This window comes from Lichenostomus cassidix, chromosome 4 (genome assembly GCF_008360975.1).
Source record: "Lichenostomus cassidix isolate B80296 chromosome 4, HeHo_3.0, whole genome shotgun sequence".
Lineage (NCBI taxonomy): Eukaryota > Metazoa > Chordata > Aves > Passeriformes > Meliphagidae > Lichenostomus > Lichenostomus cassidix.
The window spans coordinates 11,889,612-11,913,548 of NC_139484.1; the positions used below are offsets into that span (position 1 = coordinate 11,889,612).

Sequence of the window (23,937 nt, forward strand, 5' to 3'; positions counted from 1 at the left end):
GCTGACGTTGCAGCTACTGCTTCTAAAGTTTCTTGTGCTGCTTCTTCAGGATATTGCTGTAAATGAAGTCAACATCCTGCAAGCTAAGTTTAATGACCTAGTGCTGGAAAATGAGCAGTTGAAATCAGAAATAAATGAAATGAAAGAGAAACTGAAGGAAAAAACAGAAATAGATGAATTTGAAGCACTGGAAAAACAAACACAAAAAGATCATGAGGTAAGGTGCATTGAAATGCAGAGATGAATTCTCTATGCTCAAATGCTTTCTAGAATTTATTCAGTGTACATAGCCTTGAATGTTGATTCACAAACAGATGATGTCGTAAGCTACATTCAGCAATAGAACGAATGAACTCAGGATTTAAACTGGTTTTACTTGGAGTGTAGAATTCAGACAAATTTTTGGAGAGTTGCCTACTGAAGCCTGGTTAAACATGTATTTGTGTGTGTATATATGTATCTGTATGTTATTTTTATAAATGTGTGATCTGAATTTCACTGCAGACTTCTGTGAGGCAGTTGTTTTGCTGCTTAAATACATTCTAGAACTGTTTTGAAGTTAAAGTATGGCTGCTAAACCATATCTCTTGTATTTCTTGTGCGAAACGTCTTACAACCCAAGATAGCTCTGACTTTCGGTAATCCATGGACTATGAGCATTAAGTATTTAAGTTAGCATAAAATAGTTTTAAAATAATAGCGTGAATAGTAATGTCTGGAAAATCAAAACGTTGTATTTTGTGCCAGGAAGTCAGAAAAAATGCAAACTTACCTGCTGGATAACTTACGGTATAGGAAATGCTGACTTTCTGTTCTCTTCACCTCTTTGTGTGGTTATTGGACATGTTCCTTGTTTGTCCAAAAGTTTATGCTCTGATTCTGTAGTCAAAAATACTTATCATTTGTATTAGGTTCTACCTGCCCAAAGATTAGACTGTGAAATAAGTTATGGCCAAAAAAACAACCCACCAGAAACAGTAACCTGAGGTATTGAGAAATAGATTTATTGTTCCATTTCCTTCTGGATACCTTTGATGGACATGACTTGTGCAAATCAGTCTGTGTAATATCCTCTGATCACGACACTAATGTTGAATTTTGTTACATCCTTTTGCATTGTTAGTCCAGGTTACAATTTGACAATATTACTGCTTAATTTGCATTGTGTTCCCTACAATGATTTATGGATCTTAAAGGAAATGGATCCATAAAATATTATCATTTTGCTTGTATTTAAGATTTGTTTTAGAAGACCCCTTGTATGCTAGGCTGAATGTGCTATCTTCCTTAGCCAATGTTTAAGAAATCCCAAGTTAGTTTTCCCTGCAAAGTTTTTGTGTATCTAATAATAGATGCAATGTCTAAAGTACTTTTTATTGTAAGTATTGCATTTTGAATTATTTGTTTTCAGCTATCTGAAGACAGTCCATAAAATGTAAGCATTTATTGATACCCATGTAGCAGATTAATTACAGCAATATTGAAAGGTCACATGCATTACATTATGTGACCAAATACATTAGATTAAATACATCAGTTTATACGGGTAAACTACATGGGAATACTCACAGGACAATGCTTGTTTTAAAGCTTTTCACTGATCTTAAATTTACAGATGGGATTTTCTTACCTATGCTTGTGACTGTACATAAGTACTTGTAGATGAGAGTTGATTGTAAAACTTTTCTAACAAAGACCAAAAGAAAGAAATCGAAAAATCTCTCTAATCTTCTACTTGTGACTTTCAGAGAATACCACTGAATGTGTTCATGGCTTGTTTTGCATCTTCTCACTCCTGTTAGTGAAAAGATTAAAGCATAAATATCTGTGTTGTGTCATAAAAAGCTGCTTAACATCACTAGACTTTGCAGTGTCGTATCTGTACAATTTCTGCATTAATTGCTTTGATCACGTTGCTCTTGCTTGTCAAACTATTGCAGATTAAATTGTACTTGAATCCTTTCTAATTGCTGGGAAGCTAAAACAGAGCTTTGCGTCTCATATATCCATTTTGAAAGAATATATAGCATCTTGTTTTGTCGCCATTTAAGTAGACATGGCTATATATGTATATAGAGTATATATACGGTTTGCCCTCTAATAAAACAGAAAACACACGATAGACCTGGCTTGTTTTCATGGTGTTGGCAACTAAAACTACTGGTGTGGGTGCTTTCTAACATCCTCTGCAATTTTGCTTTAATTTGCTCCACAGATTCAACTAATGCATGAAATTACCAACTTAAAGAATCTAGTTTCAAATGCTGAAGTGTACAATCAGGAACTTGAGGTGAGCCTCTCCATGAATTTACAGGTAGTAAGACTTGTATGAAATGTGCTTGGTTTGTTTAGCTTGAAATACTCTATCTGCTGAGGACAAGCTAGACATCATTGGGCTCTGGTTAATTTTAGCAGCTATAAGGAGGATATGTCTAAAAACCATGAAAGCTTTCTGTGTAGGTTTTGATACATTCTGACATGAAAAACCAAACTGAGCACTAGAATCTTCTTTCCCCCTTTATTTCTCCAACTTTTAGGCAGAAATAAATTCTAAACTGGAACAACTGAAAGAGAAAGAGAACAAAATAAAAATATTACAGAATTGTGTGGAAGAATTACAAAACGCAGGAGTGGAAAAAAAGGAGACATCTTTTTCAGTGGTAAATTTGAGTTTTCTACCGGGTTGAGAGATCACTTTGGTTTTCCTGAGTTGGATTAAATTTAGGTATAACCTTGATGTGATAAACATCTGCTTCCCTAAGAGATGTTAGGAAATTTCTTTTACAAAGCCTAAAGTGCTAATTACATATCATACAGCAGTACTCTGGGGAAGTCAAACTATGGAAAACACTGCTCTTTATCCCATCTCAAAAAACCTACTAGTGTTCCTCTTAAAGTAAACCTACTGAGTTTTCTGAGCCTGTATTTACATTTTAACCACCTTAAAATGAACACATTTGCTTAATTATGGCTTTACAGATTTTTTACTTGAGTATTGTCTTTTTCAGGGAGATTCTGATAAACTAATTGAGGAAATTCAGCAGCTGAATAAATCCCTCTTTGACAGTGAAGCTGTAGCTTTGGATGCCAAAAAGGAATCTGCTTTTCTCAGAAGTGAAAATTTGGAGTTGAAAGAGAAGATGGCAAGTACTTGTTGAACTGCATTTATAGCTGTACCAAATGCTGTTAAGGGCCTATCTGCTTCCAGACTAGTGAAGAAAGCAATCAGTGTGGTGGAGCACTAGCCATTAGTTTTCTCCAAATACTCTAAGTAATATTTTTATCATGCAATTTGTGGAAAATGGGTCTTCAGGAAAGAGATAAAAAGAAGGTAAAGGGTTTTTTCCACAGGAGTGGTTTGTTAGTTTTAGGTTTACCAGGAGAGAGAGAATGAGAGAGCAAAGGAGCAGTGTTTAGGTCATTATTAGGACATTACACTTCAGAGCTAATTTTACCAGAGAGCAAAGGAGAATAAGAGATGTGAACTCAGAAGTGGTATGGAGCTTACTTTGAGCTCTGAAAGAGTAAAGACAAAATAGTAGCAGCAGTTATGGCCCTGACCTCTAAGGTATGTTTCGTTAGAGGGCTCTGACAGAAATGCAGTTGGTAAATTGTGCCTTATTCTACCATATTTATCAAGGTCAAAGCTGTTCAGAGAGACAACAGAAAATGTACCAGATGCATTATTAAAACATTAAGCACATAGACTTTTATTTTGTGTGTGACTTGCATGTTGTGTTGTTTTCCTGAAGAATGAACTCTTAAATAACCACAACCAAATGCAAAAGGATGTTCAGTTATATCAAAGCCAAATAGAAGCAGGAAAAACCAGTTACCGAAAAATGCAAGCTGACTTGCAGAGAGAATTGCAATCTTTATTTCAAGAAAACACAAGACTGACTTCACTGATGGAGGGTAAAGTTCCAAAAGGTACTGTTCCAGATCATGCCTTTTCCCTGCTCCCCCACTCCTCCCTTTTCCCTCTAATGGTGGGAGCAAGAGCAAGGCTTTGGCTCTTGTCTTCCTGAATACTTGGAGACTCTGTCAGTATAAAAATACTGGAGTATCTGGTATTGCTGGCATGCAGTAATTACTTGAGAACTTCATTGAACTTTTTGGAAAACTGCAGCTTACAGAAAGTCTTGTACTTTGCACAGTCAGGTTAGTCAGGTTAAAGAAGGTTTTTGGAGAGAATCTAAAATAAACTGGGTATCAACCTAAGAAGTGCTGACAGAATTCAGACCACAAGCTTAATCTACTAATTGTTTGCCACAGTAAAATATACTTTGCTGAAATTATGCTGATATGACATCCAGAATGCACTATAAATCTTCTGCTTAATTTAGAGCATGTTTTTCTTCTCTTGCACTCACTTAATAGTCTAAACTTTATTCTGTAGATTTGCTCTCTCATGTGGAGCTGGAAAAAAAGGCAGCTGACTTAAAAGGAGAACTAGAAAATGCTTTGAAAGAGAATGCACTTCTGCAAAAACAAGTAAATGAGCTATCAGAATTTCAATCCCTACCAAATACTGTTGAGATGCAGAAAAAAGAGGTAAAAAATAAAAATCTAAACTTTTTCCTTGGTTTTGTATTGTACTTGACTGCTAATGTACTAATGGAGGCCTATTGGATACAAAGTTTTAAAGCCTAAAGTTGTCCTGAGTCAACTTGAGATTTTACAGTTAAGTTTGTTAAATTGTTGCTTCTCAGGTTTTTAATATTTGTACCAAAGATTAGTTTTAAGATCATATGTTTAATCCCTGTCTACTTTAATTAATCATTATTTTCTAGTCCAACATTTGCGTGTCTATTTGCTATGGTCACCATTGATAACTGAATGGATAGTTATGATGGCATTTGATCCTGGATACTATTCTAAAACTGATTTTTTTTTTTTTGTCTAATTGGGCAAAGAGAAAATTTCAAGATCTCTTAGCAGAAATTCTGCTTGAGAAGTGAGAGATTTACCTTGCGCATTCTGGAAAACTTGTTAGCAAACTTTTTTATTTCCTAGTAGGTAAAGTCTTAGTAGACCAAGTATGCTGTAAATGGTTTAAAGGGATTGTTTGCAAATACTTCCTAGGTTTCTCTGTCCTAAGAATCCCTTGCTAGTAAGTATATGCAGTGAAAAGCATTCAGGGCAAATAATGTACAAACTCATTAATACTTTGCAAAAAGTTCCAAACCCTCCGGGGGTCTACTTCCACTAATCAACAAAACTTAATTAGATGTTAACAACTTAATCTCTGTATTATGAAGAAAGTCCTGATACATGTGAATACTCAGTTTAAAAGTCCAGTCATAGCTCAAACATAGGAAAAAGGAAGTACTGAATACCATCAAAAGAGTTAGAAGAGAGATTTCGAGAGTCAGGAAGGGCCTTGACTGTCTTCCTTCTCTTTTAAAGATTCTTTGCTAGACAGCTCCCTTCCAACAAAGCAAAACTCAATGTACTGTGGTGTTTGTTTGCCTGTATACCTGCATGTGTACCTGTGTTTTATTATGTAGTTATGACAAATACGGATTTAGAAAACGTTGCATATTAATATTGCTTTTCTGTTGGCAGATTCTTGAAAAATGTGAGCAGTTACGCTTATTAAAATTGGAAAATGAAAAGCTGCTTTCTGAAGTAGCTGATAATGAAATGAGACTTAAACATATGACTGAAGAAATTGAAAAATCAAAAGACGATCTAGCAGATGCACAGCTGAAATATGTGAAGTCTGATCAGGAATATGTAGCACTTAAACAGCTCCATGAAGAAATAGAACAAAAATACATAGCTGCATCAGAAAATAATGAACAAATGAAGCTCCAAATAGAATGTCTATCTAAAGAAGCACAAGAGTCTAAAACAACTTTGGATGAAGTGAAATTAGAGGTCAGTGTCAGCTTGCTCTTTTGTACACATGAGACTTGAGGAATTAATTCATAGTGCTAAAAGAAAAAGTTTTGGAGAAATACTCTTAAAGGCATAAGGTATATCACTGACTTTCTCTTGCATGAGTGAATATTACTTATTCTGTGCCAGGGGTATAATGTTGAAGGATTATTCAGCTCAATGGTCTCTTTTTGTAGTCAAAGAAATATATGTTGCTCCAGATACTCCTTCTGTACTTGATCTTTTAATTCTTCTTTTCCCATTCTTAAATAATATCTTTATTATGTAATTTTTTTTCTGTAAATGCTGCTCTCACCTACTCTGTATCAAGTCATAGAAACAAAGTTTCCTCATTGAGAACTGGAGACTTTTTAGAAAACAATTTGTTCAAATCAGAGAATTACCACAGAAAGTGGCCATGAGAAAGGAAAAATAAATATTAAAAAAAATATTTAAGAAGAAAAGGAAGCTAAAGATAGATATTTTTGACAAAGCTTTGGCACTTCTATGGTTGTCATATTCCAGCTATGGTTTTGATAATTCTTAAGCTATGCTACAGTTTGATGTGTTGTACTATGTTTTAGTAAGACTTTTCCTGCTAAGGAGAAGCCACAAGAAGGTTCCATAAACAAATGCTTATTTGATTTGGGCAAGAGTATAAGCAGTGACTTAAAGGGAAATTATGAACTTGCTAGCTAGCATCTCTCATCCTTTCTAAGCTTATGAAAGAATCTGTGAGTACATGCACATAATGGAGTTCTGCATTACAATGAAAGTGTCTGGCCTTTTCCTTTGCAAACTAAAGCTCTCTAGCAAAATGAAAGAATTGGAAGAAAAAACAGCAGAGCAAAACCAACTTCTTGAGCTACGAGAAAATCTTACTCGGACTCAGCAGAAGTTAAATGAAATGGAGCAATTAAAAGAGGAAGAAAGGATTAGTGAATTGAGACTGGAGGCCAAGGATTCGGAGATCCAGGCAGTCTTGCAGCAGCTTTCTGAATGTCGGGAAGAAATAAAAACTCTAACCCAGGAAAGAGATGACCTGAAGCAAAAAGGGGAGTCTCTCCAAGCTGAGACAGAGCAACTCAGAGAGGATATAAAGGAAACTGTTTCAATGGTAGGAATTTTGCATTTTCAGAAATAGATCATTCATGTTAAGAGGAAGACCTATAAACTGTATTAAAATATTTAGGAGAATACAGGAGTAGGAGTTTGTGTAGTTGTTTAAAATCAAGGAATGCTTCCTAATATTGCAAAATATTTCTATTTTCTTTGTGGATTTTCTGTCTTGTATTCTAAAGAACATCTCGGCACATGAAGATCTGAGAAATACACAAAGTTCTCTGAAGGAATCCCAGAACACTATCAAGAAGCTGGAAAAAAGTATTTCTGAAAAAGAATCTCAGATTCTAAGTGTTGAAGAGGCACTAGGGAAAACCATTAAAGAACTCCAAATACGGGTAAAATTTTATGTAATAATTAAAACAAGCCCAGTTAATCTACTTGTAGCTTCTTCTATGTGTCCTTAAAAATTTTTTAGGCTCTTGGTAGCAAGTGGGCAAGAAAACAGTACTGCCTTATCCAAGTCTTTACCAGCTGCTGCTCTGTTTCTGTAGAGCTTCAAGCTGTAATGTACACTCTAATAAAACTTTGCTTAACTAGAGTGCCCTGTGGTTGTGGATTTGAGTGGTGGCATTGGATGGCAAGCAGAAGAGAAGTTTAGGGTTACTTAAGCGTGGAAATGAGGTTAAGGATTTATAATAGTCCCAATGAGAACTATAACATGTGATTGACAGTGGCAGCTCAGATCCCAACATACAGCAGAAGGCTGTTCCACTGGTTTTTGTGCCTATTTAGTCAATAACTGCCAAAGAAAGGTGCTGAGAATATTGTCTAGTGCTCTGCTGACACAATTTCACTGGCAGGAGAATCCACAGAGTGTGACATGGGATTCTTCTTGAAGTGTGTTAGCTACTTGTAAGTCCATGGTGGTGGATTCAGAATTTGCATGCTTTAAGACAGATGGATAAATCATAATCCAATAGGTTGTTTCTTTGGCTTCTTATTTTCAAACATTTTCTAGTTAAAAATCTGGCCAATATCACAGGAGTTACTGCCAAATTGTTAGAATTTAAAACAAAACAGGTGGCAAAGGCCAAAGACTTGGTTTAGGACATTTTTCTACTTTGGTTATAGTGGTTTGCTGCTAAAAATACTATAGGAAAATGAATCTAACGAAACATTGGTATTGAACATTATTTTGAATTGAAGAAAATGCTGTCCTTGCATATTTTTAATAGATCTCCGAAATGACAGAAGAAATTAAAATACTCACATCAGAGAGAGATCAGCTTGCTGAGGAAAAATCAGAAAATAACAGCTGTAGAGAAAGTGATCAGCTTCGGGTGCAAAATGAACAAATCATTTTCCTTACCCAAGAGAACTGCTCATTGCAGGAGAAGCTGGAGAGTTTACTTTTGAAGAAAGAAGAGTTTGGTGAAGGAACTTTGGTAATTATGCTAATGCCTTGATGGAAAGCTTGCATATTTAAACTTTCAGTTGAGTGAAATAATTACAAAAGAAATTGCAGAAAAGGGTTGTGTTTCTGATGGTTAACTTGAGATATAGCCCACCCATATTGTTACATATGGGCATCTTGTAGTAGAATATGACTGTAAATAGAATATTAGCTTGATACAGCATAGTGATGATATGTACTGGTCTGCACAGGAATGTTCCATAAGTAAATATATGAAGCTAAATATTGCTTATCTAGGAAAGGTAGTTTTACTTTTTTAAGCTCAAGTAGAGCAGACTTTTCTCCTGGCAGTGAAAGGGACATCCCAACCAACACTATCTGTAATTGGATGTGCTGATTATACCTCTGTGTATGTGTTTTTATAGCAGTGCCCCTGTTTGTTGTACATAATCAACCTGTCAAAGGTGTCAGAAAAGTTCCTCCTAAAGCTGCTTCATGAATGTGTGGACTTGTATCTCCTATAAAATAGATACCACAGATTCAAGTAGAGTCTATGGAGCAAGAGTTACTTCTTCTGAGAGAAGAGCTGAGCCAGGCACAAAGGAAATTGCATGAAATGGAGGAAGCAAAGGCCAATGAATATCAAGGAGAATGGGAAGGAATGGGGAGAACTGATGTTATTTCCAAACCACATGACTCCCAGGAGGTGAGCACCCAGACAGAAAGAGAAGATGAGGATTTTAAAATGCAACTGGAACATCTCCAGACTGAGAGAGACCAGCTAAGAGAAACTATCCAGGAGACAATTAGCAAGGTAATAAAAACACTCCTATTCCTGTAGGAGAAGAGCTTTAGTAGATTTCTTGTTTTAGATTTGGGAAGTGGTGTCCAGGTGTTAATGTCCTTTAATTGTGTCCAAAGAACTCAGAGATGCAGGAAGAGCTCAGATGTACTCGTGAATCTCTTGGACAACATCAGGAGACTATTGCGGAGCTGAAAGGAAGTATTTCAGAGAAGGAAAATCAGCTCTTGAAGGCACAAGAGGCACTGAAGGAACAAAGTGATGAACTGCAGCAGAAGGTCAGAAGCAGTTTGGTCAAGAACAGTGAAAGTTCTCTTGGGTTTGGCAGCCCGTGTCTTCTGCAAACTTCAGTTGTAGGGGCCCAGTAAATATAAGAAAATTAATTTTAATTTTTTCTATTTGCCCTGTACTGCTTCTCAGAAGGATTCCTTGAAAACAGAAGGAGTGAAAAGATGATCAAATGCAGTTTGATCAGCAAGCTATGACCATTATTTATTTATGACTAAATATGTCTTGGTGCCAAATGACTGAGTATTGTCTGGAATCAGCAGTACACTTAGAACTCTGTGCATTTTCCCAGTCTTAAATTTTTTTACGTTCAAATAATAGTATTTAGCTATGTAACTTTGAAAATCTTTGAGCAACTTGAAGGCAGTTTAGCTCAATCTTTAATATTGCTGCACTATTCCAAATTTCTTATCTAAACATTGTTTTTATGTCTGAAGCTAGTGTGGCTTTTAGGCTTCATTTCTAACACTCAGTAATGTATCCTTTGTGCTGTGTATAAAAAAATTCAGGCTTTTTTTTTTTTTTTTTTTAATTTAGAAGGCCTTGCATGTTTTTCCACATTTACTTTTGTCTACCAATGAGACAAAAGCATTTGATTGGCTTTTAAGCAGAATTGTTATATCTTATTGTACTTACTATAGCAGGAAACCATTGGGGATGTCTTCCTTAAAATAATGTATTTATATGTACAGACAGTGTTTTTGAATGATGTTTCAATAACACTCATATATCAGAGCCTTTTTGCTGGTTTAGAAAACCTAGTAACTTAGAATGTTACTGCTTGTTTTTCCTCCAAATTTTCAAATCTTTCTGCCTGTGCAAGAAGTGAACACAAATACCAATACTGGTTTTGGTTTGTTCTTTCCAGCTCGCCGAAGTCACTGGAAACATGACTCATGTCTCAGCTGAATATGGCAAGCTACTGGCAGAAAAGGAAGAAACTGAAAGAGCAATGAATGAGCAAGTTTGTCAGCAGCTTGAGAAAATCATTTTATTGAATAAGGAGAAGGATGAGCTCCAGCAAATGGTAGAGACTTGTAAAGAAAGGGAAGAGCAGTTGTTAACAGTTCAGAGGCAATCAGAGATTTTGAAGGACAGCCTGACAAACAAGGTGAGTTTTGGTGTTTGATGTCTTTTATGTATTCTGTTGTTTTGTCACGGATACGCTAAACTTTTGCTCAACACAAACCTTATGTAATTTTTAATTCTCAGCACATCATTTTTATGGTTGGTAAAGGAACATGAACAACATGGGTAAAGAATTGTGTCCAAGTTTCTTTATTGATGTTTAAAAATGGCATCCTCAACTTGGCTCAGCTTCATAACCCCTTGGGTTGGTCCATCTTTGGAATGAATATCAATTTACCTAATGTGTCCAGGTCTAATATAATACTCAGTAATTGTACATGGATTCTATATTTTAAAAGCTACTGTGTAGACAGCATGAATTTATGTGGGTTTTCAATCCTTGGTGCTTTTCACGCTATCTGAGTAACAGATTTGCTTTGGAAGCTTTTCTACTTTGGTTATAGTGGTTTCATGTTAAAAATACTGTAGGAGAGTGCATCTAACAAAACATTGGTATTTAATTTTATTTTGAATTGATAAAAATGCTGTCCTTGCATATTTTCTTTAATAGATCTCCGAAATGACAGAGGAAATTAAAATACTCACATCAGAGAGAGATCAGCTTGCTGAGGAAAAATCAGAAAGTAATAGCTGTAGAGAAAGTGATCAGCTTCAGGTGCAAAAGGAACGAATCATTTTCCTTACCCAAGAGAACTGCTCATTGCAGGAGAAGCTGGAGAGTTTACTTTTGAAGAAAGAAGAGTTTGGTGAAGGAACTTTGGTAATGATGCTAATGCTGTAATGGAAAGCTTGCTTATTTAAACTTTCAGTTGAGTGAAATAATTTGCAAAAGACACTGCAGGAAAGAGTCATGGTACTTGAATGTAGCTCATTAAACTCCTGGTTTCTTATGGTAAACTTGAGAAATAGCCCACACATACAGTAACATATCGGCATCTTGTGGCAGACTATGACTGTAAATAGAATAATAGCTTGATACAGGACAGTGATGATATGTACTGGTCTGCACAGGAATGTGCCATAACTAAATATACGAAGCTAAAAATTGCTGATCAGGAAAGGGTAATTCTGCTTTTGTAAAGCTCAGGTAGAGCAGACTTTTCTCCTGGCAGTGAAAGGGACATCCCAACCAACACTATCTGTAATTGGATGTGCTGATTATACCTGTGTGTGTGAGTTTTTATAGCAGTGCCCCTGTTTGTTTTACACAATCAACCTGTCAAAGGTGTCAGAAAAGTCTCTCCTAAAGCTACTTCATGAATGTGTGGACTTGTATCTCCTATAAAATAGATACCACAGATTCAAGTAGAGTCTATGGAGCAAGAGTTACTTCTTCTGAGAGAAGAGCTGAGCCAGGCACAAAGGAAATTGCATGAAATGGAGGAAGCAAAGGCCAATGAATATCAAGGAGAATGGGAAGGAATGGGGAGAACTGATGTTATTCCCAAACCACATGACTCCCAGGAGGTGAGCACCCAGACAGAAAGAGAAGATGAGGATTTTAAAATGCAACTGGAACATCTCCAGAATGAGAGAGACCAGCTAAGAGAAACTATCCAGGAGACAATTAGCAAGGTAATAAAAACACTCCTATTCCTGTAGGAGAAGAGCTTTAGTAGATTTCTTGTCTTAGATTTGGGAAGTAGTGTCCAGGTGTTAATGTCCTTTAATTGTGTCCAAAGAACTCAGAGATGCAGGAGGAGCTGAGATGTACTCGTGAGTCTCTTGGACAACATCAGGAGACTATTGCGGAGCTGAAAGGAAGTATTTCAGAGAAGGAAAATCAGCTCTTGAAGGCACAAGAGGCACTGAAGGAACAAAGTGATGAACTGCAGCAGAAGGTCAGAAGCAGTTTGGTCAGGAACAGTGAAAGTTCTCTTGGGTTTGGCAGCCTAAGTCTTCTGCAAACTTCTGTTGTAGGGGCCCAGTAAATATAATTACTTTTTTTCTATTTGCCCTGTACTGCTTCTCAGAAGGATTCCTTGAAAACAGAAGGAGTGAAAAGATGATCAAATGCAGTTTGATCAGCAAGCTATGACCATTATTTATTTATGACTAAATATGTCTTGGTACCAAATGACTGAATATTGTTTGGAATCAGCAGTGCACTACTTAGAACTCTGTGCATTTTCCCAGTCCTAAATTTTTTTACATTCAAATAATATAATTTAGCTATGTAATTTTGAAAATCTTTGAGCAACTTTAAGGCGCTCTAGCTCATTCTTCAATATTGCTGCACGATTCCCAATTTCTTATCTAAACATTGTTTTTATGTCTGAAGCTAGTGTGGCTTTTAGGCTTCATTTTTAACACTCAGTAATGTATCCTTTGTGCTGTGGATATAACAACTGAGACTTTTTTTTAAAATATGGAATGCTTGGCATGTTTTTCCCCATTTATTTTTGTCTACCAATGAGAGAAAAGCTTTGACACTTGATTAGCTTTTAAGCAGTATTGTTATATCATTTTTTACTTACTATAGCAGGAAACCATTGGGGATGTCTTCCTTAAAATAATGCACTTATATGTACAGAGAGTGCTTCTGAATGATGATCCAATAACACTCTTATGTCAGAGCCTTTTTGCTGGTTTAGAAAACTTTGTCGCTTAGAGTGTTACTGGTTGTTTTTCTCCAAAGTTTCAAATCTTTCTGCCTGTGCAAGAAGTGAACACAAATACCAATACTGGTTTTGGTTTGTTCTTTCCAGCTCGCTGAAGTCACTGAAAACCTGACTCGTGTCTCAGCTGAATATGGCAAGCTACTGGCAGAAAAGGAAGAAACTGAAAGAGCAATGAATGAGCAAGTCTGTCAGCAGCTTGAGAAAATCATTTTATTGAATAAGGAGAAGGATGAGCTCCAGCAAATGGTAGAGACTTGTAAAGAAAGGGAAGAACAGTTGTTAAAGGTTCAGAGGCAGTCAGAGATTTTGAAGGACAGCCTGACAAACAAGGTGACTTTATGTGTTTGGTCACTATTTTGTATTCTGATGTTCTATTACCTTGGTTTTAAACTTTTGCTCAACACAAACCTTATCTAATTTTTAATTCTCAGTGCATCATTTTTATGGTTGGTAAAGGAACATGAACAACATGGGTTAATGATTTTGTCCAAGTTTCTTTATTGATGTTTAATAATATCATCCTCAACTTGGCTCAGCTTCACAACCCATTGGATTGGTCCATCTTTGGAATGAATATCAATTTATCAAATGAGTGCAGGTTTAATATAATAATAATCCGCAATTGTACATGGACTCCAACTTTATAAAAGCCACTGTGTAGACAGCCTGGTCTTAAGTAAATTTTGAATCCTTGGTTCTTTTCATGCTTTATAAATACCAGATTTGGTTTGGAAGCTTTTCCACTTTGGCCATAGTGCTTTGTTGCTCACAATACTGTAGTATAGTGAATCTAACAAAAGTTTGGCATTTAATTTTATTTTGAGTTGATGAAATTGCTGTCCTTCCATATTTGTTAATAGATCTCAAAAATGACAGAAGAAATGAAAATACTCACATCAGAGAGAGATCAGCTTGCTGAGGAAAAATCAGAAAGTAACAGCTGTAGAGAAAGTGATCAGCTTCGGGTGCAAAAGGAACAAATAATTTTCCTTACACAAGAGAACCATTCATTGCAGGAGAAGCTGGAGAGTTTACTTTTGAAGAAAGAAGAGTTTGGTGAAGGAGCTTTGGTAATGATGCTAATGCTGTAATGGAAAGCTTGCTTATTTACACTGTCAGTTGAGTGGAATAATTTGCAAAATGCACTGCAGGAAAGGGTTGTGTTACTTGACTGTCGATTTTTAAACAGCTGATTTCTTGTTTACTTGAGATATGCTCCTCTGTATTGTTACATATGGACATCTGGTTAGCAAAATGTGACAAGTTGTTTTGTGTATGTAAAATATTGACTTGATAAAGGATGGTGATGTCCTGCATTAATCTGCACATGGATTTGGCTCTTATAATTAGTTAGCTGAAGCTAAAAATTGCTCATCTGGAAAGGGTAATTCTAGTTTTTTAAAGCATAAGTAGAGCTGACATTATTCCTGGCAGTGAAAGGGACATTGCAACCAACACTTCCTGTAGGTGCATGTGATGATTGCACCTCTGTGTGTGTGTATATATATAGAAAAATATATTTACAATTCAAAAGAAGAGCAAGGAATGTGCATCTGTTTTAATAATAAAGGAGTTGTGGACAAATTTCAAGTAAATAATTGTCTTGGCCTACCTAGCATTAGCTACTGCAGAGAGTAGAAATACAGATAAGGTCTCTAGCTTTGGGACAGGATGGGTTAGTTGTTCGGTTTTGTTGTTGCTCTTGTTCCCCTCCATGCTTAAACTCTGACAATGACATTCTACATCTGATAACTTGTTCTGGAAGTTCTTGCTTCAAGTTCTATTTTTACAAGTCTTGTATATCCAGAAACTTGAATTGCATGTGCAGTTCGGTCAAATATTATTATACTAAAGTAGTACAGAAGTCTCTAAAGCAGTGCCCCTGTTTGTTGTACATAATCAACCTGTCAAAGGTGTCAGGAAAGTCTCTCCTAAAGCTGCTTCATGAATGTGTGGACTTGTATCTCCTATAAAATAGATACCACAGATTCAAGTAGAGTCTATGGAGCAAGAGTTACTTCTTCTGAGAGAAGAGCTGAGCCAGGCACAAAGGAAATTGCATGAAATGGAGGAAGCAAAGGCCAATGAATATCAAGGAGAATGGGAAGGAATGGGGAGAACTGATGTTATTCCCAAACCACATGACTCCCAGGAGGTGAGCACCCAGACAGAAAGAGAAGATGAGGATTTTAAAATGCAACTGGAACATCTCCAGAATGAGAGAGACCAGCTAAGAGAAACTATCCAGGAGACAATTAGCAAGGTAATCAAAACACTTTTCTTCCTCTACTCCTGTAGGAGAAGAGCTTTAGTAGATTTCTGTCTTATATTTGGGAAGTGGTGTCCAGGTGTTAATGTCCTTTAATTGTGTCCAAAGAACTCAGAGATGCAGGAGGAGCTGAGATGTACTCGTGAATCTCTTGGACAACATCAGGAGGCTATTGTGGAGCTGAAAGGAAGTATTTCAGAGAAGGAAAATCAGCTCTTGAAGGCACAAGAGGCACTGAAGGAACAAAGTGATGAACTGCAGCAGAAGGTCAGAAGCAGTTTGGTCAGGAACAGTGAAAGTTCTCTTGGGTTTGGCAGCCCATGTCTTCTGCAAACTTCAGTTGTAGGGGCCCATTAAATATAAGAAAATTAATTTTATTTATTTCTATTTGCTCTGTACTGCTTCCCAGAAGGATTCCTTGAAAACAGAAGGAGTGAAAAGATGATCAAATGCAGTTTGATCAGCAAGCTATGGCCATTATTTATTTATGACTAAATATGTCTTGGTACCAAATGACTGAATATTGTTTGGAATCAGCAGTGCACTACTTAGAACTCTGTGCATTTTCCCAGTCCTAAATTTTTTTACATTCAAATAATATAATTTAGCTATGTAATTTTGAAAATCTTTGAGCAACTTTAAGGCGCTCTAGCTCATTCTTCAATATTGCTGCACGATTCCCAATTTCTTATCTAAACATTGTTTTTATGTCTGAAGCTAGTGTGGCTTTTAGGCTTCATTTTTAACACTCAGTAATGTCTCCTCTGTGCTGTGGATCCTTTTTTTTTTTTTTTATTATAGAATGCTTGGCATGTTTTTCCCCATTTATTTTTGTCTACCAATGAGAGAAAAGCTCTGACACTTGATTAGCTTTTAAGCAGTATTGTTATATCATTTTTTACTTACTATAGCAGGAAACCATTGGGGATGTCTTCCTTAAAATAATGCACTTATATGTACAGAGAGTGCTTCTGAATGATGATCCAATAACACTCTTATGTCAGAGCCTTTTTGCTGGTTTAGAAAACTGTCGCTTAGAGTCTTACTGATTGTTTTTTCTGCAAAGTTTCAAATCTTTCTGCCTGTGCAAGAAGTGAGTACAAATACCAATACTGGTTTTGGTTTGTTCTTTCCAGCTCGCTGAAGTCACTGAAAACCTGACTCATGTCTCAGCTGAATATGGCAAGCTACTGGCAGAAAAGGAAGAAACTGAAAGAGCAATGAATGAGCAAGTTTGTCAGCAGCTTGAGAAAATCATTTTATTGAATAAGGAGAAAGAAGAGCTCCAGCAAATGGTAGAGACTTGTAAAGAAAGGGAAGAACATTTGCTAAAGGTTCAGAGGCAGTCAGAGATTTTGAAGGAAAGCCTAATAGACAAGGTGAGTTTTGGTGTTTGATCTTTGTTTTATATTCTGATGTTTTGTCACTGATGTGCTAAGCTTTTGCTCATCACCATCCCTATGTAGTTTTTAATTCTCAGCGCATCATTTTTATGGTTGGTAAAGGAACATGAACAGCATGGGTAAAGGATTGTGTCCAAGTTTCTTTATTGATGTTTAAAAATGGCATCCTCAACTTGGCTCAGCTTCATAACCCCTTGGGTTAGTCCATCTTTGGAATGAATGTCAATTTATCTGATGAGTCCAGGTTTAAGATAATAATCCGTTATTGTACATGGATTCCAGCTTTGTAAAAGCCACTGTGTAGACATCATGAATTGAAATGAATTTTGTATCCGTGGTCCTCTGCGCACTTTCTGAATATCAGATGATGTTTGAAAGTCTTGCACTCAGTTCTTGCCAACTCTTTATTTTTGCAGTCTTTACTTCTGAACTTTTCACCTGTCAAATTCTTCCTTTGTAGCTCAAGCAGTGTAATTGAGGATTGCTTCAGTTCAGCTAATATTACTGTTATATAGAGCAAATAGAGAGATATTGTCCTTTTTTTGTGCTCATCTATGTATTTTTACTTGTGATATAGACATAGGTTGACTGCCTTTTCCTTTGATTCCTTTTGCTTTACAGAAGACCAAAGTTGACTGAAGTAGACTTTTTCAGGTGTCATGCTATTCCTCTTCATTCTATATTCTTTTTTTTTTAGTTATTAGAACACCAAAAGTATTTTTATACTTTTCTTACTGCTAGTGTGAATTTTCATTATTAAAAATTGTGTTCTCTGTATTTGACCCAACTGATGGGAGTATTTCATGGGGCATATAAAGACCACCATCACCAAATTGTGATTTGTGTTTTTCTCCACTGTTTATTGTAGATCCAACAGTTAACTGAGACACTAAATAGCGTATCATGTGAGAAGGACCAGTTATTAGCTGAAAGAACTAGTCACTCTTTGCAACTTAAAGAACAAATCTCATCAGTTAATCGAGAAAAGGATGAGCTACAAAAACTTCTTCAGGATGTCAGGGCGGAGCGGGACCAGCTCAAGACAGAATTGCAAAGAAATTCTGAGATGGTGAGTTTTGCAGTTTGCATACCTGAGTTATGAGTAACTTCTCTTCTTGAATGGTACTTAAACATATGTGCTTTCATTTTAGTGTGCTGAAACAAATGCAAAAGTGGAATGTGCTGTAGAACAACAGAAGCAGAGAAACCTGAACAATATGTCCATTCAGGTAAACCCAGTGGATATAAGAGAGCAAGTAGCCTGAAAGAAAAAACCTTGAAAATTAAGCAAAGCTTATTTTTCTGCTTGTTTTAAGCATGCATGTAGAAACTTAATGTCACTTGTGATGGAGCATAGGCCTTTTGTGCATTATGTATAAAATGATTTGCATATCTTGCTACAGTGCTGCACACCATGGGATCAGTTAATTGGCTGTGCTGTTCAGTTATTGCACATCTTGTGTCAACTGAGAAGCTCAATTTAATGTTTACAGAACATCTCACTTTCTGTCCAGCCAGCCCAATGAAAATAACTAGTCATGTAGAATCACAGAATTCTCTCACAGTCTGCTTTTCTCCAGGCTAAACACCCGCAGCTCCCTTAGCCCCTCCTCACAGGGCTTGTGCTTCAGACCCTTCCCCAGCTCCCCTTGCCCATCTCTAGACACACTCCAGCACCTCCATGGCCTTCTTGTAGTGAGGGGCCCAAAACTGAGCACAGGATTCAAGGTGTGGCCTTGCTAGTGCTGATCCCTTTCCTAGTTCTGCTGGCCGCACTATTTGTGACACAAGCCAGGATGCCATTGGCCTTTTGGCCACTTGGGCACAGCTGGCTCATGTTCGGCTAGCTGTTGATAAGCACCCCCAGGTCCTTTCCTACTGGGAAGCTTTCCTGACACTATTCCCCCAGCCTGTAGTACTGCACTGGGAGGGTTGTGACCTGGCACTTCACCTTGTTGAACCTCAAACAGAAGCACTTTGCCACTTTGGTTTTGTAAAATCCCTCCCCCCCTCAAACCCTCCCTTCCATTATTCCCCATCAAATAATAAATTGGTGTCAAATAAATTAATTTCATTAAAGCATTTTTGCCCTCAAAATAGGAATTTCTCAGACCTTTTCTTAGTTAGCTATCCTGAGTATACTTCACACAGATATGAGAAGTGCTAGTGATCTACCAAAAGCCAAAATAACCCAGGATTTATAAGTGTGTATGACACACTTTAAAGTGCAGTATCACTGTACTGCAGTCTATATACAGCAGATTTAGGTATCATTCTGTATGGGCTAAAGAAGCCTAGAGTGCTTCTTCAGTTAACACCAAAGTGATAAAGAACCAAATTTCAAAAATCAGTCACGTGTAGTTTTCTCCATTCTTCCTGTATTTCTATCCTACATCAGCAGCAGGGAGATCATGAGGGAAGTTAACATCAACTGATCCCTTTTAAGGGCACTCTACCCTTCTGACTTCTCTACTAGGTGGCATCTTGGCTGCCTCTTCCCAATGTTCCACTGTTTTTACTGTGGGGTGAAGAGTTTAAAAAACTGCTGAATCTTGGTTCTTTCAACTAAGAGCCAATGATGGGGGGAGTATGCCAAGGGAGTTTTATACTTATTTTAAAATGTTTAACGTAGACATGATTAAACATGATAGTGGAGTTGGAGATTACTGGGCATTCAAGCCTATAGCATTGCTGAGCCTGCTCACTGCTTGTTCACACCTTCCTTTTCATGGCAGAGTGCTAGGAACAGCCTCATGAGCCCTTTCCTTTAAGAAAGGACAAGTAGATAAACTTGGGAGTCCATCCTGAGCAAAGTCCAGCTGGCAAACTTGTGAATGGGCAACAATTATTTTTCATGCCTGATCTACAAGTCTTGATGTGGCCAGCCAATCTAAACCACCAAGACAATTTGAGCTTGTGAAATGACTTGCTGGAAAACTACCAAATTATCTGCTTTTGTGCCTAGGTTAGTGGTTTTGTCATGTCCCTGTGGCAAGTCAAAACTGAAGTCTTAATCCTAACAACTTTTCTGCTGTAAAACCAATACACAGTGTAGGGGTTAGTCCTGGAGTTACATAATTTATTTTACATTTCTGTTTATAGCTAATCACACTTTTCCTTTTTATAAATGAATTAATTTGTTTCGCTTGCATTTAGGAGCTTCTTGAGAAATTCTCAAATATGGGGAAGAGATACGAATGTCTCTCCACAAAGTCTCTTAAGCTACAGAGTGACCTGAATAGTCAGAAAGCATTGCTAGCTGTGATACTGCCTCAGCTTCCATTGGAGCAGGGCAAGCAAGTCAAAACACTTCAAACTAAAAATGTGGAAGCAAACAGTCGCCTCCAGAAGTTACTGACCAAACTGAAGGTACCAATTTAAAATGCTGGATATGTAGATGCTTCATATTGCTTGGGTTTGGGTTTTGGGGGTTTTTTCTAATAAGCTCTCAGTGGTAACAGCTAGGATTTTATATACTCTAATATTGATTTTTGAGAGTCCATACATTGTAGAAAATATGTTGACAGTAATTAGAAACTGGAAAAACCTTAGAAAACTGGAATTAATTATGTTAATCAAACTTAGTTTTTAACTGTAGTTCGGCTGCTTTGCACAGTATTATTTCATTAACACTCATTTTATTTGGGAAATGAAATTTTCTTTCTGTACTCTATAAATCAGATTATAGATGATAAAATATGTATTTCTTTGCGGGGGAAATGCATGCTTACTCTGCAAAACTACTCAAGTAGTTTGATGATTTTACAGCCTTGCAGATCTTCCCCAGTTTGGAATCAGTTTCTCCACTGGACTAAAACTATCAGCAAAAAAGTTAAGGGTAGCTTGGAGAGAATTCCTCTTATTTTTGTTTGGGTTCTTTTGTTTGTTAGTTTGTTTTTTGTTTGTTTGTTTGGTTGGGTTTTTGGGGTTTTTTTTTTGGAGCAGTGGGGGGAAACATGCCCAGGCCTGTAGAAGAGGGAGTGGGATTTCTGAGAGTCAGTCATGTTTATAAATATCTATTAACTTAAAAGCTGAACTAATATTCCAAGGAGCCTAATTTTATAACTTAAGACAGTGATTTTTAGGTTTAATTTTTTCCATAGATGGCTTTTAACTTTCATGGTTAAAGATGCTTAAGATTCAACTAGTGATCTCTGCTAGAATAATGTTTTAAATCAGCACAGTGATATTATTCTTGTGGATCATCTGCACCTTTCACAACTCTAAAAGAAAATAAATATAACAAAGAATACTTTGCTTTTCAAAGTCTAGATTTGTGGAAGGCTGTCCAGAGACTTTTAAACTTTTTGGCTTTTTTTGGAGTCTGCAAAAAATAATGTACTTGAAAAGTGCTGTCTCAGCTAAAAGGGTGATATGCCATTGCTATAATGCACATGTGAGCCTAATTTTCTTAGTCATGTGTTAGTTATCCTGGACATTTACAGGCTCACAGAGTAAACAGATTGAATTATAAAATACAGAATTTTAGCTGGATGCAGGGTACTATTTTAAAGCTTGCTCACTGCTGCATCCTGTGCTTCTGCAACAGCTCCTGTTCAGTTCTGTTTGTGCAAAGAAAGAAGAATATTATACTACTGTTAACAAATATAAAATGAAATTGCTTGAGGAAAAGAGAAAACAAGATCACCTACAATCCCAGATTCAATGTCTCGGGAAGATTTATTTGAAGCAAGATGAAGTATCATCTCAGGAGATAAACAGCAGTGAAGGGCTGCAGAGTTTCCACCTGGATGCAGAGGTAATATTTGGAAAAAAAATAGATATAAAGACTCATGCTTCAAGGCATGGGGTCACGTGGTCGTGGGAATCTAATGGCATTGGGTTTCTCTGTTAAAACTTCACTTAAGGGGGATGAAGGAATAAAATTAGTACTTTTTTATGCTACTACTTCTATAATATGAGGATTTTGCTTTGTGAAGTGGCTGAAAATGAAATTAATAGGATAGAAAATAGTGGGAATGTTATTTACTTACTCCCCCTATAAAATACATACTATCCAATACCAAGATGACTTGTTCTAAAACAATGGAATAAATTTTTGCTATTAAGCACTTTTTTTCCCCCTTCCCATCTGCCCCAGGAATGAAGATTGTCTTCTTACTTTCCCAACTGGGTTTAATTTTAAGTATAGCAAAACTCCTTATTTATGATAATTAGATGCTAAAACAGACTTCCTGCTATATTGATAGCTGAGAGGACAAAAGGTTTATTTAGACATGTGATAATCATACCAGTATTTAAATTTTAATTCCATTTTTTTTAAGAGCATTCTCAAAGATGTATCAGAAATGGAACATGAACTTCTTGGCATAGAATCAGAGTTGGAGCAGCAAGAAAATGCTAGAAAGGAAACAATACACTTATGGGAAGCTTGTTCAGGAACTCACTGGGATGCAGAGGAACTGAAAGAAGAACTAAAGAAACAAAACGAAAGACTTTTGCAAGTCTCTAAAATCTGGGCTCCTAAAGTAAAGGTAAAATTAAATGTTCTAGAATCAGAAATGTATTTTGTGTAAGCACTCTGAAAATGCCTTTGATTGAAAGCAAAACACAAAAAAGGCTCTTAAATGATCATTCATTTATTATCAGTATTTATTCATACTTTAACTGTAAGATGTAGGAATACTTAGAAGTCTTTTTAAGGTTCCTTGTGCATCTAAACTTGGCAACTTGCTTTTTAAAAGACTTTCTAGGTAATAAATGGGAGGACATGTGGAGTTGATTATTTGGGCTTTTATTAGTCTGAATTCTGGAAAATGTAGGTTTGCTTGCCAAACTTTATCAAAACTTCATTAGCCATTTTTAAAACTCACTTGAAATGTATATTCACATTCCTTTCTTTCTCCTGCATACATCTTGCCTCTTTAGAAAAACTGGATAGTATTTTTCAGTATTTACTGCCTCATGAACAGGACTTCACGAGATTTCGTCATTCTGCTTAAATCTTAAGTTTAGCCTGTTTTAAAAGGTTTCTTCAGTAGAATCAATAGCCAGTCTTGTCTTGACTTCTTTGGGATTTCACAGTGTTAACAGGCAAGGTTTTTGGAAGAATTCCCGTACTCTGATGTTAAGTAGATCAAAGCTTTTAACAAACAAACAAACAAAAATCTAGTAAACAGTGTCATTTCCTGACGATTGTAACGTTTTTATGTATCTGATGTGTTAAATGTGGGTTTCTGGAATACTCCAATGTGTAGATTTAATTTCTTTTAGTGTATGAATACATTCTAGTAAAAAAAAAATCTGTGAATAATTATGGTTTTTTGTTACTGACATTCAAGAGGTATTTCCACTATAGTTCTTTTGTTTCTCTAATATTAATGTCTGAGTTAATGCAGAAATGCTGGTAAACTTGCAATACACTATCATCTTCTCTTGTGCCCCTTCCTGCTTTCTCCTCTTTTGGAAAAGAAACCATTCTTGTAAGTGTTAATGATACCATTTCTGATACAAGCATTTTCAAATGGGGCACTGAAACAAGAATGTGAAAATAATACAGGCTAAGGTATAATACACTCCTATTTCTTCACTTGCCTTATTTCTAGCAGATTAAAAAATTATTTAAAATTATTCTATATGATGCTACTGATTTTCAGATGCTCCTTGAACTTTCTTCAGAGCTGGATGCCAGAACTGCTGATTATAGTAAAAATGCTGATGTTGAACTAAAACAGATAAAAGAGAAAAATGAAGAGTTGCTTCAGGATCTAAACACTCTAAAAGAAAAAATGGCCCCTGGTGGCTCTGCCAGTCTGGCGTTAGAAGAAGAAAATTATAGGCTTCATAATAAATTAAAGATTGCAGAAGAAGATAAAAAGGTACCAAAACTTGTTCCTAAGGAAAACTTCTTTGATGCTTGCTTTCTAAATGAGAGTACTCCAAACAGAAAATAAGGATTGATGGCAACTGAAAATCTAAACAATACAGATAGAGTACACTTTATTTTAGTAGTGCTTTTATTTCCAAAGTGGACATTAGAGCTCTTGCCTGTAACGTGATTTTTTTAATTGCCTGATTTCTGCACACGAATAGATGTTCAGTTTAGAAGTTCATAAGAAATGTTTTTATTTGCTTTTGAAGTG

At 36.4% G+C, this 23,937-nt stretch overlaps 1 protein-coding gene across 3 annotated transcripts in view; it reads left to right on the top strand.

The window, feature by feature from the left end:
- Positions 1 to 23,937, top strand: part of CENPE (centromere protein E) — a 40,697-nt gene that overhangs the window by 11,792 nt on the left and 4,968 nt on the right. Inside the window, exons 17-39 of one of the 3 annotated variants that reach the window (XM_085057906.1) lie at positions 50 to 217; positions 2,216 to 2,290; positions 2,538 to 2,660; positions 3,009 to 3,143; positions 3,753 to 3,930; positions 4,400 to 4,554; positions 5,569 to 5,883; positions 6,689 to 7,000; positions 7,185 to 7,343; positions 8,184 to 8,393; positions 11,832 to 12,116; positions 12,224 to 12,382; positions 13,250 to 13,492; positions 14,023 to 14,232; positions 15,141 to 15,425; positions 15,540 to 15,698; positions 16,568 to 16,810; positions 17,703 to 17,903; positions 17,986 to 18,063; positions 19,991 to 20,203; positions 21,384 to 21,593; positions 22,120 to 22,329; positions 23,452 to 23,673. In XM_085057906.1, coding sequence (XP_084914032.1) covers positions 50 to 217; positions 2,216 to 2,290; positions 2,538 to 2,660; positions 3,009 to 3,143; positions 3,753 to 3,930; positions 4,400 to 4,554; positions 5,569 to 5,883; positions 6,689 to 7,000; positions 7,185 to 7,343; positions 8,184 to 8,393; positions 11,832 to 12,116; positions 12,224 to 12,382; positions 13,250 to 13,492; positions 14,023 to 14,232; positions 15,141 to 15,425; positions 15,540 to 15,698; positions 16,568 to 16,810; positions 17,703 to 17,903; positions 17,986 to 18,063; positions 19,991 to 20,203; positions 21,384 to 21,593; positions 22,120 to 22,329; positions 23,452 to 23,673 — 4,548 coding nt within the window. The remainder of the gene's footprint in view (positions 1 to 49; positions 218 to 2,215; positions 2,291 to 2,537; positions 2,661 to 3,008; positions 3,144 to 3,752; positions 3,931 to 4,399; positions 4,555 to 5,568; positions 5,884 to 6,688; positions 7,001 to 7,184; positions 7,344 to 8,183; positions 8,394 to 11,831; positions 12,117 to 12,223; positions 12,383 to 13,249; positions 13,493 to 14,022; positions 14,233 to 15,140; positions 15,426 to 15,539; positions 15,699 to 16,567; positions 16,811 to 17,702; positions 17,904 to 17,985; positions 18,064 to 19,990; positions 20,204 to 21,383; positions 21,594 to 22,119; positions 22,330 to 23,451; positions 23,674 to 23,937) is intronic. The other 2 variants (XM_085057904.1, XM_085057905.1) reach the window with 2 other exon arrangements.